We start from the raw sequence: 19,873 nt of genomic DNA on the forward strand, positions 1-19,873 counted from the left end.
TGGTCATAGTTGTCTGATTTCTTCTTTTTCTTCTCCATCTTAAAATATGAAAATATGTTTTTTTTCTTCTCAGTTCTGAAAGTGTGAGGTTGGAATTCATTTTCCAGGGCTGGAATCAAGATGTCAGCAGGAGAGAATTTGTTGCTATCTCTTCTAGCTGTGATGGTTGCTGGCTGCATCATTCCTGACTCTGCCTCTTTGGTTGCACTGGAATTTCTTCTTTTCTTGTCAATCTCTCTTTAACCATATGTCTGATTGCACTAAGCTCTGCTAATCAATGACATTCTTCCCATCTCAGGACCCTTAGCTGAATTATATCTACCTATAACTGTCAGGGATTTGGTGAAATAGAATCTGATGTGGAGAGAGAGCTCCTTTTGCCTCTCATTTTAACATGGCCTTGGTTTTTATTTCTACATTGAGAACATAATAATAAATTAGGCAGAGTTCCATCAGAGAAAAACAGAAAGCATAATTATCTTATTTTCTCAGAGTCATAATTTTGTTTTAAAATTAATATAAAGAACAACAAACATGTTTTGTGCATATCTGTTCATGAATATTGAATTTTAATACACTGCATAAATTCATGTACTCATTTCTGTTCTACAAAACCATGACAACTGGTTGGCACAGTTGAGGATTATACCATGTTATACATTCAGGTTGAATTGTGTTCTGTGTAATTTTAGTGGCCCCAGCTCTAGCTTAAATTTTCATCAATTGATTTTTTTATAACAATTAACCAGGCTGATTTTATTGATCAAAATTCACTTTGTCTATTCTAGTTGGGACCATCTACTTCTTTGGAATTCCCAAGACGTAGCACTGACTTATAAATGGAACAGATTTTTTACTTTGTAGCACAACAGTGGCTGTGAATTATGCCAGTGTGATCACTGACTCAAGCAAAGCCTATACCAAGGTCTATACCTAAGTAAAGGCTATAAATAGAAACATGATTCTGTTATTAACAGGACAAAATAACCTTAAAAGGAGAAAACAAGGGACTACAAAAATAGTGGTTCCAGTCATGTCCACAATGCTGTTGAGAAAATGCTTTTTATGAAAATATAGGTTTGGTCCATGGATCCTGGGCCAGCTCTCATTTATTTCCTTTTGGCATTCTGGTCTTGAACTCAGGACCTCATGTTTGTTAGGCAAACACACTACAACCCAATCACACCTCCAGCATTTTGCATCAGTTTGTTTTTTAAATAGAATCTCATGTTTCTGCCATAGACTGACCTCAGACTAAAATCCCCCTATATTTACAATCTAAGACTGATACTACAGGTGTGATCCATTATGCCTTGATATGAGTATTCATTTTCTATTGAGAGTCTGCCTTAGACATTTCTGGAGATCTCTTAATTAAATGTCATTTAGGAATGAATTATGTCAAACTAACTCTCAAATGCAATCAAAGGTAATTCTTTGTACTTTTCTTGGAAAACTTTTGGTGAACAGTACCTAATGAGGTAACTTGACAGGGCTCAAAGGAGACTTTCTCCAGAATAGTTTCCAGAATGCCAAGTCATTCAGGTTTATGTAACATACAATCTGATTTATGAATGCCCAAGTGGCAGTTTTCATAGGGCCTACTCATCAGAGTTTGTTTGTAACTGATATGGAATGTTGTTATTTTTTCTAGATAGTCAGCAGATGGAGAGAGTTAAATTATAAACAAAATTTCTAAGTGAAGCCAAAGTCTTCCATTACTGTCCAAGGATATATGCTTTCTTATGTATGCACAAATTGTTGAGAATATCTCCCTTTACTTTTGTTAATATTGCCTTATTGTTAATGTTCACAGAAAAGGGTTTCTGGGGCTGGGAAGGTGGGAAGGTGTATAGTGATTGCCTTGCATGCATGAGGCCAAGGGGTCGATTCCTCAACACCACATAAATAGAAAAAGTGGTACTGTGGCTCAAGTGGTAGAGCTCTAGCCTTGAGCTGAAGAGCTGAGGGAAAGCTCTCAGGCCGAGAGTTCAGGCCCCACAATGACAAAAAAAGAAAGAGGTTTCTGACAGTGAGAGATACTATAATCAGGGCAATCAGGGCAATCAGGGCCCTAGGGAATGATCCAGTAACTTGTTGTCAATCATCCAGATGCCAGTTAAAGCAAAGAGGAAAATATTCAAGAGTTCAAACCTAAAGATCAGATTCTGATCCCTAATGTGGCCTTTATGACCAGAGTGTGGTTAAAATGAAATACAGAATGCAAACTTGTTTATAGTACTAAGTTTCTGAGAACTTCATTGTGAAATCCTTAGCAAATACAGGTTAAAATTTTCTGATGTTTGCCCCAAAACAGGTAACTGAAAAGACATTGGAAATGAGGAGAAATATTACTCTATCAAAAATCAACTTTGTTCTATGTTGATGAAGTGATTGACTTTTACTGAAGGAAACAATATCCAGAGGTGTGAGGATACCTGATTTTTACATTTTACCTGTAGTATTTATTAATATTACAGCTCCCACTTGTCTCTATCACAAGTGTAAAGACTGAGATTATGTGTAAATCAGATAGGCCTGAGATTTAGTAGATTAGTTTATACATTATTTGCAAGGAAATAGATGGACCTAGAAAAAATTCTGTTAAATGTAATAACTCAGGTTGAAAGAAACAAAGGTTGCTTGTTTTCTCCCATTTGAAAAAGTTAGATTACAATTAAAACTATATGTAGATACATATGGGATCATATCTATATATAAACAAATTAACTAAAGGACAGCTGGTATATGCAAATTCCAATGGTGTAACTCCTTCAAGCAATTATCTTACTGTGTAAGAAAATGAACACCACAAATCTGGGAATTGTGTTGCAGAATTTGAGGGTGTGATGTCAAAGGGAAGCAGGAAAGACAATGGTGGAAGGAAATTGGGAAAATGTAATCATACTTGTCAATGTGGGTATATGACAATGAAACTATGTAACGAGGTAACAGATGGATTTGGAAGAGAGGGGAAGAATTACAAAAAGGGTTATATTGATCAAGATGTATTATACCTAGGAACTGTCAAGATGATTTGTACAACTAGTTAAAGATAATGGGAAAAAATTGTTAGAGCGCTTAATTCTAAAGGAAGTTGGATTGGTTGAGACTTTCAGCCAGTACAGAGAGGCTAAACATAATAAACAACTACCAAACCAAGAAGACTTTCTTTCCCATTCTGCTACAACAGTGAGAGCCCACAAACTTGCTTAATCTGTGAGGGTCACTAAGAACTTCAGCCCTGAAAGTAAAAGAAGACTCATGTCACATCTCTGGGAGAACACAGCATGCAGTTCTCCAGATGATGAACCTGGTCTTGGCTTCAGTGAGGTTGTGTGAGGCCTGGGCAGAGTTGCTGTGTGGCCTGCAGACAGTAGGAGAAAGGGCTGGACAGAAAAAAGGAGAGGAGGGCTGGGAAGGTGGCTCAGTAGTAGAGCGCTTGCCTTGCATGCCTGAGGCCCTGGGTTCGATTCCTCAGCACCACATAAACAAAAAAGAAAAAAGCTGGAAGTGGCGCTGTGGCTCAAGTGGTAGAGCACTAGCCTTGAGCTGAAGAGCAGAGGGACAGGGCTCAGGCCCAGAGTTCAGGACCCACGACCAGACTAAAAAAAAAAAAAAAAAGAAAAGAAAAGAAAAGAGGAGAGAAGGAAATCAGAACAGCTTTTGTCTGTCCTATTTTCTCTTAATTAAGCAAACTAATGTTGAAACAATTTATGTGCAGTCAGTGTCCTAGTAATTTTACACAACTGTGTTTATATTAAGGCACATTGCATATTATCAAAACTGTACTTTCTCAGGATTTTCATGTGAATTATTTCTCAAATTCTCTGGCAAGCTTGTATTAAAGAAATGGGATTGCTATTCCTGTAACTCCTCAAGGCCCTACTCAACACAGTTTTCCAGAGGTCCTTCCCTGAGGCATCAACCTCCAGCACACAGCCTTCCCCACAAGCTTCTCTCTAGGTGGACTCTGTCAAGATAAAACCAATCCTTTCCTCCTCACACATTGGAAGCTCTGACTGGGACCCTTACACTGCCCTCACAGCAGGGGCTGCTGTGCATCTTCAGGCAGTGAGGCTGGTTTCCTGTTAGATGAAGGGCAGAGCTCAGAGTTGACTGGCTCTGGTGAGTCAGGTGGAACCGGTTGCCTGTGGGAAGAAGTGTGTGTGGGCTGACAACTTGGCTGCCTCCAGAGCTGGGGAAATCACCCCAGCAAACATCCCGAGAGCCATGGGGAGGAGGATGGGGACTGCTCTGGGACTACTGTGGGTGCAGAATTGCTTTGAGTTGGGGCCATCACAAGCAGGGTCAGGGAGCTCCAGAGCTGACAGGGGGACAGCTGCCACAAAGCTCCTATGCTGTCCTCCCCATCCTGGGCATTTCCTGGGGTGTCCTCAGGCTTGGCAGCTGCCTTGGTGATTTCCCTGTGACACATCTGTACCTGCTGTTCTCTTTCCACCAGGGTTGAGAGGGCTGCAGGTGGAGCAGAGCCCTTCAGTCCAGAGACTCCAGGATGGAGCCAGCTCGACCCTGAGGTGCAATTTCTCTACCACGGTGTCCAATGTGCAGTGGCTCCGACAGAATCCTGGTGGCGGCATCCTCAGCCTGTTCTTCATGACTCCAGGGACAAAGCAGAAGGGAAGGCTGCAGTCAACACTGGATTCTAAGGAACGCTACAACAGCCTGCACATCTCTGCCTCCCAGCTGGAAGACTCGGGCACCTACCTGTGTGCAGCAGAAGCACAGTGCTCCCAGACACCCTGCAGCCTGGCCCCAAAGTGCAGCTGGGCTGCAGCCCCAGCCTCTGTCTCAGGGAGGGTGCACAGCAGCATTCCCCAGCTGTGGGTTCCTGATTCACCTCGACTCGCTGTCAGCTCTTCTGATCTCAGGAATGTCATTCATTTGATTTGTTCCATTTACCATCCAGGAAATATTTTATAAGAAAATCCCTCATGGAACCAGTGACTGAAAGTAATGGGAAAACAGGTCTCCCAACAGACTTCATCAATTACACAGGAATTACTGTTATGGAACACTTTTTAAAAATAGATGATTATCCAGGACCCAGTGGCACACACCTATAATCCTTGCTACTTAAGAGGCTGAGATCTGAGCACCTACGATTTAGCAACAGAACAAGTTTGTGAGACTCTGCCAGGGTCCAGCCACAGCATGAACAGGGGCTCCTGCGGGGTCAAAGGGACTGATGGAGGTGGAGAGAAGCCTGAAAGCACAACTCTGTTTATTTCAACAAAGCCTCAGCTATATACACTTTCTATATTTGTAAAATGCTTGCATCACATTGTTTCAGGACCCACCACCACAACAAGTGTAGACAGTACACATCCTTCCTCATTCTATTTCAAACAATCTTTGTCTACCATACTCTCCCATATAAGCCCCCAGGCCCAAAACCAAGAAAAACACTTCCTCAAATAAAAGGGCAAAGTACTTGCAACCCAGAGAATTGGAGTCAATGTCCCGGAGGCTTTGTTCACACATTGCCAGCTCCTGGCACCTCAGCTTCTGCAATATTTCCCCCTCTATTATTTTTTAAATTGAGCAACTATATATATCCTGGACCAGGGCAAAGGAGTGGATCATACATCTTAGGAAGAATTGCAGAGAAAGTAACATCAAAACAACAAACAGCAAAATGTCCAAGAAATACCAAAAGGAGTGTTGTAACACAATTCCTGAGTGAATCCCTGCAGGGAATGAAGAACTGATGCAGCCAAGTCTTCAGGCTCTGCTACCTTTAGGGTGGAGTGACCAGTACCAAATATCTGCCCCTGAAGCTGCATAATATCAAAGTTCAAATTATCATGGGCCCAAATTCCTTGAATATGATGCTTGATATTGGCCAAGTCACATTTCCATCATATTTAAAAGGGGTAGCAAATGTACTGATAAATAGCATGGAATGTCATTTTTAACTGAGTCTTCAGCAATTATACCTGATTATTAATATATATCATGGCTGTTTCCAAAGCATTTAGATGTTCTGCCATCTTTTTCCCCACTCACACTTGGGTCCCAAGGACACTAGAAACATTTTGAGCCAAAGTATTAACATGATTAACATGTTGTGCTGTATATGTGGTTTGGGTTAGGGCCACAGCACTGGTAATCAGAGTTATGGTAGCAATAATGCTGGCAACCAATATTTCCAAAAATTTGTGGGAGCAGCTAAGAGCCTTTTGAACCTCAATAGCAAACTGAAGCCCAGAATCATTATACCATGGTTCCATCACCTTAACAGGCAACATAAGATAAGGAGTTGTATTGTAACAAACACTGTATGTGCTCCAAAATGTCCAGAATTACTTATATAGTTAGTAAGAACACAATTATTTTGTCAAGAGGCATGAAATGCCTCCCCATCCTTAACCACCACACCCTGCCCAACCACCAGCATGTATGGATGCATAACACAAGCTTGCACAGTAAATGATACAAATCCATGGAGTGGAATAGGTCTCTAGAACAGTGGTACGGGAAGGTAGAGGTATTAGTCCAAGTGGGCCTTAAGGCAGTAGCCAGTCTCCAGATGTCAGGGTGAGCTTGTCCATGTGGGTTGACCAACAGCATAGCTGGCAAAACACTGTTGATCACATCACTCCTCTGAGACCAGTCCTGCAATGCATAGTGGGGAACTCCCACCACTGGAACAGTAAACAAGATGTTGAATTCATAGGCTCTCCATGGTGGTTGATCAGCAGCAGCTGCAGGAACTTCCTGGCATAGTGGAATCCATTGGGGCACACACCATGTCCTGCCAAAGCAACTCTATTAGTGTTATACATAACCTCCATCTTTTTCCATCCATACACCTTTTTCTCCCAGAAGAACTCAGAGCCATAATCTACCCCTGAATACCTTACTACACATGTATGTTCTACCACGCTAACACATCCATGTATGCAAATAGGTGAGCTAACAGACAGCCCAGTCCATTCTAGTGTCTAGAATATGGCTCCAGAAATCCAGCTGTCTCTCCCCCAAAGAGCCTGTGGCATTAGTATACACTCTCATGGATAGTTCTTCCCATGACACTGGGCAGGCAATGGGGGGAGTCAGGCAAATAGGGTCAGTGTACCTCAGCTGAAATTTTGGCACAGGGTAGTAATGTTAGCATAGCCACAAATAGGGTTTCCAGGGTGAGAGCCCTTCTGGCCCCTTCAACCTTCTCTTGACCACTGGAATAAGGGAATAGTTCTTGGTGAGGGAAAGCCAGGTTGCAAGGCACCCACAGGGGACACAGCACTATTAGCTTCTTGCAAATCCTGGAGAAGTCTCCATTTCCTTGATTTCTTTTTAATAACAAAGATAGGGATATTCCAGGAACTAGTGGAAGGCTTCATATTGCCTTGTTTCAATTGCTCATGAACCAGAGCCTTGGCAGCTTCAAGTTTTTCCTTAGGCGAGGGCCACTGATCTACCCATACAGGAGTTGAGGTCTTCCAACATATAGATTCTGCATGTAAAGCTGCCATTATCAGTGGCCCTGTGGAAAACCCAAGCCCTGTCTGTTTGGGTTTGCAACAGGCTGGTAAGTTTCCAACCTTCCTTTTCCTTGTGTCCCAGACCTGACATCCATCATACCCTTGATTAAGCATTTGTTGAGTAACAACTGGGCTGGGACTGTGGATATAAGCACCCATCTGAGCCCCACAAATTTACTGGAAGGTCAGGTAGAACAAAAGGTTGAAAAAGATGCCCGAATAACCATCCTTGGTCAGCCACCTGAGCATGGCAGAACTTTTTTGAGTAACTTTGGACATGCCTGCGCAGGGTGAGGATATCTTCTTTTGCTTAGGAGGGAGGCTAGTATAGGCCAGATACAACAGAAACATCAGCTTTGGTGTCTATAAAAAGCTTCCCTCTTATTTGAGTTCTAACTCAGGTCGCTCTTGCCCAATTCTCTGAAGCCAAAAGGCTTTATCTTTGAAGCCAAAGCCTCTATTTCCCTGGTTAGATTGAAGAGACTTATTAGGAAGAGGAACTAAAAAAAGCAAAATCAATTGAGCAATGGGAGTATGGGCCGGCACAAGCAAGGTTAGTTTTTTTCAACCCAGCCATAATTTTAATCTCTCCTGAATAATCATTATCAATGACACCTGGGTAATCAATCAGTCTTTCATTGTCCAGCTTGACTGCTCAACACCAGCCCTACGGTCCTATGTGGCAAAGGACCCCAGACCCATGTAGGAACGGCAACTGGATAAAGATCTCTTTCCAAATATATCCTCTCTGCTGTTGGCCTCAGTCTTGTAAGACAGGAAAAAGTTGGAAATCCCCAGTATCCTCACCCCATTCCTTAGCAGTCAGTATAGCCTTTTGGGCTGCAGACATAGGTGGCAGAGTCTGAATTAAGATCTGTGGTAATTGCATTCCTCTTTTATCACAGGGAAGAAGGCAGCTCTCACAGGGCTGGCCTGGGGTAGGGCCGCTACCCTGGAGGGTCTTTGTCTTCTTTACTGAGAGTGTTGAAAACCTGACACAGACTTTCAATGCTTCTGAAATTCCAACACTCAGACTGACAGTCCTATCCTTCCACATCTGATGTACAAAGGAAGGTCTCTTTATTTTTTTCCTCAGACAAGGATCTTATAGAAACAATTTTGATCTGGTGATTGGAGTCAAGACTCTCTTGACTTATATTCCAAATAAGAAATGTCTGAGGGGGGATAGCGTGTTTTCCTATAAATTTAATCTGATTTTTTAAATCTTGACCCACCTTTTGCCAGATAGCCAAATCCACTGCTTTCTCATTGGGGAACCAGGGGCAGAGATTCTCCACAACCTCAAAAAATTCCTCTAGCCCCTTTGGACTAATCTTGCAGCCCTTTTGCCTTACAAGGGCTAAGAAGGCCATCAGAAACAATCGTCTTTCTTTGCTCTGCCCCCGCCATCCCACCTAGGCCCCATATTACGTCTCCTTTCCTTTTCCACTACTGCACTTCATGGTTCCCTTACCTTGATACTCCTGTGCTCGAGGAGTCCTCACTGTGATTTCCTCGGGTCCCTGTTTAGGTGCCAGTTGCCCCAGCCCAGCTGCAGCACAAACAGGGGCTCCCCCAGGGCTAGGGGATTGATGAAGGAGAGGAGAAGGTTGAAAGCACAACTCCGTTTATTTCAACAAAAGCCTCAGCTATATAGACTTTCTATGTTTCTCAAATGCTTGCATCACATTGTTTCAGGACCCACCGTGCCAACATGTGCAGACAGTAGGTGTACTTCCTCGTTCAAACAATCTTTGTCTACCATACTCTCCCAGATAAGCGCCAGGCACAAAGCCAAGAAGAACAAAATAAAATAAAAGGGGAAGTACTTGCAGCCCAGAGGGTTGAGGTCAATGGCGGGAAACCTTTGATCACACATTGCCAGCAGGGTCTGCAACAAAACTCACCTCCAGTTAGCCACCAAAGAGCCAGAAGTGAAACTATAGTTCAAGTGGTAGAAGGCTAACCTAAACTCAAGGGGCCACACTCAGGGCCTGGCTTCAAGCCCCAGTACTAGCACTGAATATGTGTGTATGTGTGTGTGTGTGTGTGTGTGTGTGTGTGTGTGTGTGTGTGTGTGTGTGTGTGTGTGTGTGTGTATGTGTGTGTATCTGTGTGTTTGTGTATGTGTGTATACTCTAGTGATCCAACTCATTACAGTTCATTTTTAATATATGTCAAAAAATAGAAAAATATACTCTAGTTTTCAATTCATTACAGTTCTTTTTAATTTTCCAAGAAACAAAACAAAGGAAAGTTTACATAAACACACATACACATTTTATATTCAGATTTTTCTTCAAATATAGGCCCATAACAGATACACTGAAAGAACATTTCCTGTCATCAAATGTTAGGACTCTAGGTGATTATATGCATTATTTATGTACTGACAATATTTCATCACTTTGCACAGGAAGATACTAAGGATTGCAGAGTGAAGGTGACTTCCCAGAGCGGTTTCTATCTAGGAGTGCTGGATCCAAAACCAGAGCTTGTACTCTGAGTGAGCCTTTTAGAACATTTCAGAATGTAAATAATACCTTTTGGTAAATTTATATAATGTAATTTGTAAATTTATATAGTGTGATTTCAGTGATATATCACTGAAAAATATCCATTCTGTCTTTTCTTAACAGCCCCTTATAAGGAAGAACTCCTTAAAACTTTCTCTTCATTAATGTTAATGTAAGGTGCAAGAGAAGGAAGGATACAGCCCTAAAAATTACAAGGAAGAGAAATGGACAATCCTAGTGAAGCTGGGAGCAGGCAGGGTTAGCTTCCTGGCTTGTGATTTGTGCTGTCCCAGGGTCCAGCTTTCAGGAAGGGCCTGGGTCTTTAATTAATACTGTTCCTCTAATGCTGTCTTGAAATACTACTTTATCCTTGAATGATTTGTCTTCATTTTTATAAGTGAAGTTGGATAAGAAGATTGAACAGGTTCATGAGCAGAGAAGATTTACAGGCTTGAGGACAGAAGCAATGGCAAGCTCAGGTTCAAGACATAGGGTATAATCAAAGAGCTGAGCAGTTGTGTGGACCAGTCCAAGTGCATGTGATGGGATGGACTCTCTGTGTTTGGTGTAAACTCAAACTGGAGATCAGTAAGTATCATTATTACATTACTGCAACATGAAAGCACATAGGTAGACATTGCAATAAAGCATTCTGTGTGATTATGTGTGACTCCTTACAAAATCTTCAACTTTCAATCTTGAAAATAGATATCACATAGCACAGCAGAGTGCCTGATAACAGACATAAATTATTGGTAATAAAAATAGCAGTTTGATAGAGAACATTCTTTTCTTGTGAAGTTTCAATAACGTATTATAAGAAACATTAAAGTAAACCTGTGTGAATTTACCTTGTTTAATTTTTATTTATTTATTTAGTTATGGCTGTAGTGGTACCTAGAATCTTGGCTTGGATGCAGTCTCTTAACCTTTTTCTCTAGATGAAAGCTCTACCACTTGAACAATAGCTTCACTTTGGCTCTTTGATGGCTAATTGGAAATGATAATCCCCTAGACTTTCCTGCCCCAGCTGGCTTTGAACTATGACACTCAGATCTCAGACTCCTGAGCAGCAAGGATTGCAGGCATGAGGCAGGTTTATTGTTAAATACTTTATTTCAAATATTTTTATCATTTATCATTAATATTTTATATTATCATAGCATATAAAATGTATACTTCATATAAAAGAGGTCCAATAACTTGTGCATCATTTTTCAAATTAAGAATGATCAAACCTTCAGATTCCATATTGAATTGATGATGGGAACCTGATATCTTTTTGAAAATGAACTGTGAACAAGGTTATTTGTGAAAACCTTCAACATCAAATTACAAAAATGCGAGCCAGAAAAGTATTATAATGAAATTATCATATCATTTTCAAAAGGCAATGCAATTTTATATATATTTCTAATGCTAATCTTTTGCATTCTGCATCTGTTTTGTTACTTATGGGTCAGTATATATATTGTGTTTTATAAGGAGTGTTATTCTCTTACTTAGTGATACATTCTCTGCTCCTGAAAAAGGACCCCAAAATTCATTTTGCATTGAGTCCATGAATTTTGTAGCCAATTCTATTGGAAACTGGAATTTAGAAAGTACACTTGGAATGAGAATGACTTAATTCAGAATCCTTCAAAGTATTCAACAACATGTTTTGGTTTAATATATTAATAAATCACTCTGGCATCTCCAAGATGGTAAGTTGAGTGAATAAGTGGGATAACGTGTGTGTGTTTCTGTGTGTGTGTTTGTGGATGCGTGTTTCCTGTATGAAGATAGACAGCAAGGTAAACTTACTTTAAAGTGTTTTGATTAGGCAAAATAAAAATGATTAACTAAAAACCACAAAAGAAAATACAGAACTGGAAATTTAAAATAACTACACATATCTTATGCAGCTCAGTAGATGCCAAAAAGTTCTCAGCACTGAAGAACATAACACCACACGCATTGTTTAATTATTGTGTGATCTGTTGAGTGTTTCCCTACCCTTAATTTTGTAAAATCTGTTTCATGTATTTAAATAGTGTCCCCAAACATCGCCAGTGTCATGGTAGCATTGTAATGAAGATGAACTAAGCATCCACAATGCTGAACTCAATGCAGCCTGAGAATTTATGTTGTTCCACAATGACAGTCTGCTTGAAACCAAAGATTTGCAGATGTCAAGGGTCTGCTGTAATTTGGATACAAATTATTTATTTTCTTACAAATGACTCATTTATCCAATAAAATAAATAGAGCTTCCTAATAGACAATTCTGCTAACTCATGCTCAGACTGGAGTTTATTTCATTTTCTGTTGATTTAGTGATCTACTATCCATCATTTATGTTAGAGAAGGATGGACCAGGAAAGATAACATCCTGAATATTTGTTTCTGCTTCTGAAGAAGCCTAGAAGATGGTTAGAGTGACCTCACACACACTGGTTCACAGATGGACATGAAATGGTATTGGATGTCTAAGATGCTATGCAATTTCACGCCACTATTATACTACTCCACATTTCACATGGCCCTTCTGTAGGGAGCCGGGGCGAGACTCCGCCCACTCCCTTGCAGCTTTGAGGTAACCACCCCATATTAGACGGTGCTTGGCGGGACGTCTGGGCTTTGCGCGTGCGTGAGCCAGGTAGAGTCCCCAGCCAATCCCATGACACCTGGTGACAGTGAAAGGCAGGCGACCAACAATAGACCGACCCGCGTTCCTATTTCCCTATATAAGCGGCTATGTTTCGGGTGCACGCTCTCTCGTGCCCAAGCTCTCCCATCAACTAAAAGGCTCTCCAATAAAGCATGATCTGAGAAGACTCCTGGTGTGGTGGTCGTTCTTTCTCGCTGGTCGAGTAGACGGTCGCTACAAGTGGTGCCGAAACCCGGGAACGAACCAGGGACGGGACCCGCGCGAGAGGCCGAACCGGAGCCAGAACTCAACACGCGGAGAGGGGACGTCGGTAAATATCCCCCGAGTCAAGAAGTACCTCACTGGGTGCCAACGAGACTGACCAGGCTGGTGGAGACTGCAGCAGAACCCCCTCTTGAAGATGCCATCCACTCATCTCCTGATACAGCTGATCTTCCTGCTGTTAGCAACAGTGCTAATAGCAATCCCTGTGATAGCTAAACCAATGATGCTGTGGGCTGTTACAATTTACTGACTGGATTGCCTCTGCGGTGTCCTTTTCCAAAGAGCGGGTGGGAGTCGGAATGTTTTTAGCCTGCTGCTTGGGAGGATGCGTGGTCTGCCTATGGTTGGTCTGTCGCCTTCGAGCCCAAACCAGAAGGGACAAGGTTGTTATCTTGCAAGCATTAGCCGCTTTGGAGAGTGGATCCTCACCCCAGATTTGGCTGTCAGCCCTAAGAGGCAGTTAAGCCTTACCATTCTGCATAGCCTTAGCACCCCGAGGGATCAGGGGATCCCATTGCACCGGGACAGGTATGCAATTTGCAATTTGGGACAGGGTGCAAGGCAAGTGCACTGCACTTGAGGAGATGGTTCTCATCTCCTCAAGAAGAGCATGCTGGGTTGCAAGTGGGTTGATGCCCAAGATCCCACCTCTGCAAAAAAGGCATCGGACGGGCCTGGTCATCACTGGGGAAGGCGCCCCTCAGGCGAAGGCCAGTGCAAGGTCCTCTCATTAATGTTTTAGACAGAGGCCCAACCTCTACTCTTACCTGTCACCAAAATCAAGAAGGGGGAACTGTAGGGAGCCGGGGCGAGACTCCGCCCATTCCCTTGCAGCTTTGAGGTAACCACCCCATATTAGACGGTGCTTGGCGGGACGTCTGGGCTTTGCGCGTGCGCGAGCCAGGTAGAGTCCCCAGCCAATCCCATGACACCTGGTGACGGTGAAAGGCAGGCGACCAACAATAGACCGACCCGCGTTCCTATTTCCCTATATAAGCGGCTATGTTTCGGGTGCACGCTCTCTCGCGCCCAGGCTCTCCCATCAACTAAAAGGCTCTCCAATAAAGCATGATCTGAGAAGACTCTTGGTGTGGTGGTCGTTCTTTCTCGCTGGTCGAGTAGACGGTCGCTACACCCTTCAAAGCAATTTTCTCTGATAAACATTGTAAAAGACAGTTGATGTTCAGTTTACAATGATAGAAAGGATATTCAAGATGCCACTATGAAACATCTAGTAAATGGGGGTATATAGAAAGAAATTCCATTTCCTCACTTCCTCCTGAGAATTCTCTACCTGCCCATTCTTGCTGGTCCATTTGCTGAGTGAGGAGAAACTGTTATAATGAAACCCCCAAAACTGAGCTCTGCTGTTTGACTGTGGAACAGTCTTGGAACACTGAGCTTCCACTATGGAGTTCCAGTTTGTGTAAATGTGTGACACAGTAGTCAAGAAAGGAAACTTGGATGAGCTGAGGATATTCTACTGGCTGCTGGAGAGTGAGCCAAAGGGACAGTGCTGTCCTCTCCAGACCATGATTTCTAAGGTCTTTTCTAAAGTAACATTATTCATTATCCCAAATAGATATCTTTTGTTGTTGTTTTTGTTGATACTGAGGTTTGAACAGCCTGGGCACTGTCCCTCAGCTCTTCAGTTCAAGGTGAGTGCTCTACCACTTGAGCCACAAGCACCACTTTCGGTTTTGTGGTAGTTAATTGGAAATGAGACTTTCATAGACTTTCCTGCCTGGGCTGGCTTTGAACCATGCCCTCAGATCTCAGAGTAGATAGAATTACAGGCATGAGTCTTCAGCACCCAATTCCAACAAATGTCCTTTAAAGGCAGGAAAGCAACATAATAAACCTCAATCAAACATTGTCAGTCAACTGGTGAATGAAACTGAGATGAAGGTATGTATTGGCTTCCTGAAACTCACAGTCCATCAAAGTGTTAAAAAGATCCTTACCTGGATGCCATGACTCAACAAGATGGCACTATCCTAAAGTATCTGTTTCAAAGCAGAGAAAACATTGCCCAGTGACTGATTTGAGAATTCCATTATAGGACATGAGAAGGAGAACAAAAGCCTTTGAAAGGGAAATGTTATAAACTCGCAATATACATCTCATGCATGTATTTTTCTATATATTTCATGTATGTATGTGTGTATACATGAATTCTAAATTGAGTTGGGTTTGAGGGTAATTATCACAACTTTCTAAAATCTTTAAGTCTGTGTATCATGAATAAGGAATTAGATTAATTCCCCACAACTCCTGGAACTCTAAGCATAAAATCACTTCCTGAAATAAGATCATGTTAGTTTTTCTGAAATTATTGATTGTGGTCAGTTCTCTAAGATCAATTTCTTTTTGCAGACACACACAGTGTTAAGGTTTCACTTGAAATATTCTTGCAAAAGTAAGCAGAAAGTATCAAGACATTAAAGTAGATGGGAAAGCCTCTTTTTTCTTGTCAGTTGTGAGGCTTGAACTCAGGGCCTGGGTCCTGTCCCTGAACTCTTCTGTGCAAGGCTAGTACTTTACCACTTTTAGCCACTGCACAACTTCTGGTTTTCTGATGATTAATTGGCGATAAGAGTCTCTGTCTTTCCTGCCTAGGCTAGCTTTGAACCTCAATCCTCAGATCTCAGCCTCTTGAGTAGCTAGGATTAAAGGCATGAGCCAACAGCAAATGCCTTTGGGAAAGGTTTTTTGACAAAAAAAGGAAATCCTAGAAATTTGGAAGATTAAAGGACTTTTTATGTTGGAAATGAACCATACAACTTTGTGGGGAAGTAATTTAGTAGGGGAAAAACTGGAAAAGAATGAGGGATGAGGTAATACTGTTCAAAGGAAATGTATCATTACTTGACTTATGTAACTATAACCTCTAGTAAAATATATTTTACAATAAAATTTTAAGAAAAAAGATTAAAGGAATTTTTCAAAGTTTGGTGTTAAACACACACACACACACACATTGCAGTGGAGAAAGTATGAGTGAGGCCTTGAGTTCAAACTTTATATTACCAAAAAGTGACTTAATTATGACAAAATGTCAACCTTGATCTCTACATACTTACTGTATATTTACTGTTTAATCAAGACATACTTTATTTAACTTATTGCAGTTTTGTGCTTTGTAGTTCACACAGTTAAATGAACTTTTAACGAGAGTTCAGTAGTTAGGGGTGTGACCACAAGGTGGCAGTGAAACTCAGCAGATATCCAATATGTTCATTTTAGTGGATTCTAAATGAATAGGCCAAGGGCAAAAGCAACTCTTTTTCTAATTGGCTATGTAGACATCTCAGGAAATACTACAACTGAAAGAGAGAAAGGGAGACAACTTGGTAACAGAAGTGACATCCAGATAGGAGATCTTAAGTCTTCAACTGATTCTACTTGGGAAGAAAAATGAAGAGATTGATTCATGATTTATTCCTGCTTCTGTGGCTGCAGCTGCACTGTGAGTTGAGGATTAAGGGAAACCATATATTAGTGGATTTCTTTAGATATCCAGGAGAAGATCAGTTTATCCAAACTGTCTATAGTTACTATAGGAAAAGACCATTCTGAAGAGTACTGACCTAACTGTCTCCTTTCTGTCTTTCTCTCCCTATAGTGCTGAGCCAAGGAGAGAAGGTGGAGCAGAGTCCTTCTGTCCTGAGTGTGCAGGAGGGAGACGGCTGTGTCATCAACTGTACTTACACAGACAGTACCTTCTCGTACTTCCCTTGGTACAAGCAAGAACCAGGACAGGGTCCCCAGCTTATTATAGACATCCGTTCAAATCGGGACAGAAATGAAAATGGAAAACTCCTGGTCTTATTGAAGAAGAATGACAAACACCTTTCCCTGCTCATCAAAGACACTCAGCCTGGGGACTCAGCTGTCTACTACTGTGCAGCAAGTGCACATTGCTCCCCAGGCACCTGCAGCCCGTCCTCAAACCTGCCACTAGGATTGCAGCCCACATCTTTCCTTGCCATAGCCCTTCCAGCACAGCATTTGCCTATTGTTTGCAGGTGGCAGCTAACACAGAGATACTGAGAATAAATATTAAGAATAAATATTATGTTTAGGGGACATGGCTGTTGAGAACCTCTTACAGGTGGATTATTTGTAAGAGACAATGTTTCTATTTTATTTGGTATTATTTATAGGAAGAATGCATGCTTTGAGGTGAAAGAAAAATCGGTAGAGCTAGGTTTAGGGATGGAATACAAGGTCTCATTTCCCAACTTCTCTGGGCATGCCAAATCCAGGCTCATCCTCAGATTCAACATTTGTTAAGCTGCACTTAACAACTTGTTAGAAGCAACTGGTGGGTTCTTTTCTTTTTGTCTTTTGCCAGTATGTAGACTTGAACTCAGGGCGTGGTCCCTGCCCTTGAGCTTTTGTGTTCAAAGCTAGTGCTCTAGCACTTAAGCCAAAACTCAATTCCAGCTTTTGATGAATAACTGGAAAGAATCTCATGGGCTCTTGTGGGCAATTGGAAATAAGAGTCTTATAGACTCTCCTGCCTGGGTTGGCTTCCAACCATAGTCCTCAGATTGTAACCTTTGAATAGTTAGGATTGCAGGCATGAGCCAATGGCATCCAACATGATGGTTTCTTAACTCAGTGCTTTATGAATTTATGATATCAAATTTCTCCATATGAATGACTTCAATTTAAATATTGCCTCTCTATTGTGCATGGTGTTTAAGTCTTTTGAAAGTTTCATGATTAACTATTATATACTGTTAACTAAATAAAACATCAAAAGATAAAATTGATAATTCTTTACTCAGACTATTTGTTGGGAACACTTAGTCAAAGGATACAAAGAAACTGATATGATGATTAATAAGTGTACAAGTCTAATGTACAATATAAGTACTGTAGTTAATAAAATTATACACTATTACATTTTTCTCAAATAAGTATTTTCTTGCATTTAACCTTCAAAACTGTAACTAAGTAAAATGATAGACATTTGTAGTATGCAACTTATGTTCACCTAATAACGTCATGTTGTAGACAGCAAATAATTCACAATAAAATTTAGTTAAATTCATATTTCTCAATAAAGGTCCATTGTTTCAAGAAAATTAAATTTACTCCTTGGATACAATTTTATTGCCACCTTAAATTTCTCTAGTATTTGAAGAGTTTTATGTGAGCATTTATCATCTACATTAATCATCTCATAGTAGTGGGTTACAAAAGGAAGGTGGACTTATAGTTAACAGTTCACCACTAATTTTTGCTTTATCTTAACTTTTGACTGAATGACATATTTTATCTTAAATGTCTTTAAAAAACATATTTCTACTTTTGTCAGCAAATCAGCAGAAATAAATACACTATGTAAATGTTTGATTCTCTAATTATCCAAACTCTAGACAAGGGTAGCAAAAGATCAAGAGCTCCCATATTTATCTAAGGATGAAAGTAATTGGAGACTAGGTTGGTGAGAATAATCTCTTGTAGCTGAGTTGTGGATGCTACTTATCAGCCAATTGATTTGTTCTAATAGGCAATGTTAATCAAATATATTAGTTTTCAACAACAAAGTTCTATATTGTAGCCCAGCCATCATCTGGCTTTTCTCATTTCCCTCATTACACAATTAACTCCTGGTCCACAGAAGCAAGTCTGCTCTTGGTTGGTCTAATTCGCCCTAGAAATCAGTATAGGGTGGGGAGACAACAAGGGCTTATACTTTATTGTTTTATTTCTTGGTTATAAAAGAGAAATGATGTGGTATTCATTTGGCTTACTTGATGTATCTTATTAAGATGACAATGGATCAAATATAAGAAAACAAACCATAATTATGTACCCAGAGTGTTCAGGCAAAGTCAATACCCAGAATACAGAGTCTGCATCTCAGATCCATACACATTTAAGCGTTAGATCTGGCCATAGTGGTATGTTTCCTCATTTTACTTCTGTAACAAATTTGTTAGCTTAAAAGGATAGGAATATATAAGAATAACAACATGCATTTCCCCCTACAGTTCTGAAAGTATGAGGTTGAAATTTGTGTTCCTGGGTCTGAATCAAGATGTCATCAGACTGCATCTGGCAGCAGAACCGAATTTGATGGTTGCTACCATTTCTCAGCCTGTGACTCCATCATTCCTCACTCTGCCTCCTTGGTTGCACTGGAATCTCTTCTTTTCTTGTCAATCTCTCTCTAACCATATGTGTGATTGCACTAAGCTCTGATAATCAATGATACTCTTCAGATCTCAGGACCCTTAGCTGAATTATATTTGTCTGTAACTGTCAGGGATTTGGTAGGAAGGAATCTGATACAGAGAGAGCTCTCCTTTTACCTCACATTTTGACATGTCTTAGGCTTTTATTTCTAAATTGAGAACATAATAAATTAGGCAGAGTTCCATCAAAGAAAAACAGAAAGTATAATTATCTTATATTCTCAACAATCCCAATTTTTAAAGTATTCTTAAAAAAACAAATGTTTTGTGTATTTCTGTTTGTGACTATTGAATTCTAATACACTGCATATATTCAAACACTCTTCTTTGTTCTACAAAATCATGACAACTGGTTGATACTATTTTATACATTCAGTTTGAATTATGTTCTGTATAATTTTAGTTGCCCCAGCTCTAGCTTAAATTTTCATCAATAGATTTTTATAACATTTACCAGGCTGATTTTATTGATCAAAATTTACATTATCTATTCTAGTTGGGACTGTCTACTTATTGGGAATTTTCAAACAATAGCATTGAATAAAAAAATGCAACAAAATTTTCACTTTGTTGCATAGTAGTGACTTTGTAGAGTAAAATACCACTGATGCAAGCAAAGTCTACTCCAAGGTCTATATTTAAAAATAGAAATGAGGAATATTACTGTGTCCATAGGTAGGCTGAAATCCAACTTTGTCCTGTGTTGATAAAGTGATTGAT

The 19,873-nt window shown here is 40.6% G+C and overlaps 1 gene segment (V, D, J or C); it reads left to right on the forward strand.

The window, feature by feature from the left end:
• Window positions 1-16,242: 16,242 nt before the first annotated feature.
• On the forward strand, window positions 16,243-17,306 carry LOC138840760 (T cell receptor alpha variable 13-1-like). The segment is given in 2 exon segments: window positions 16,243-16,410; window positions 16,567-17,306. Coding segments are annotated over 2 exon segments (480 nt in total).
• Window positions 17,307-19,873: the final 2,567 nt, after the last annotated feature.

Source organism: Dipodomys merriami, unplaced genomic scaffold (assembly GCF_024711535.1).
Source record: "Dipodomys merriami isolate MVZ:Mamm:240054 unplaced genomic scaffold, mDipMer1.0.p SCAF_1, whole genome shotgun sequence".
Taxonomy (NCBI): Eukaryota; Metazoa; Chordata; class Mammalia; order Rodentia; family Heteromyidae; genus Dipodomys; species Dipodomys merriami.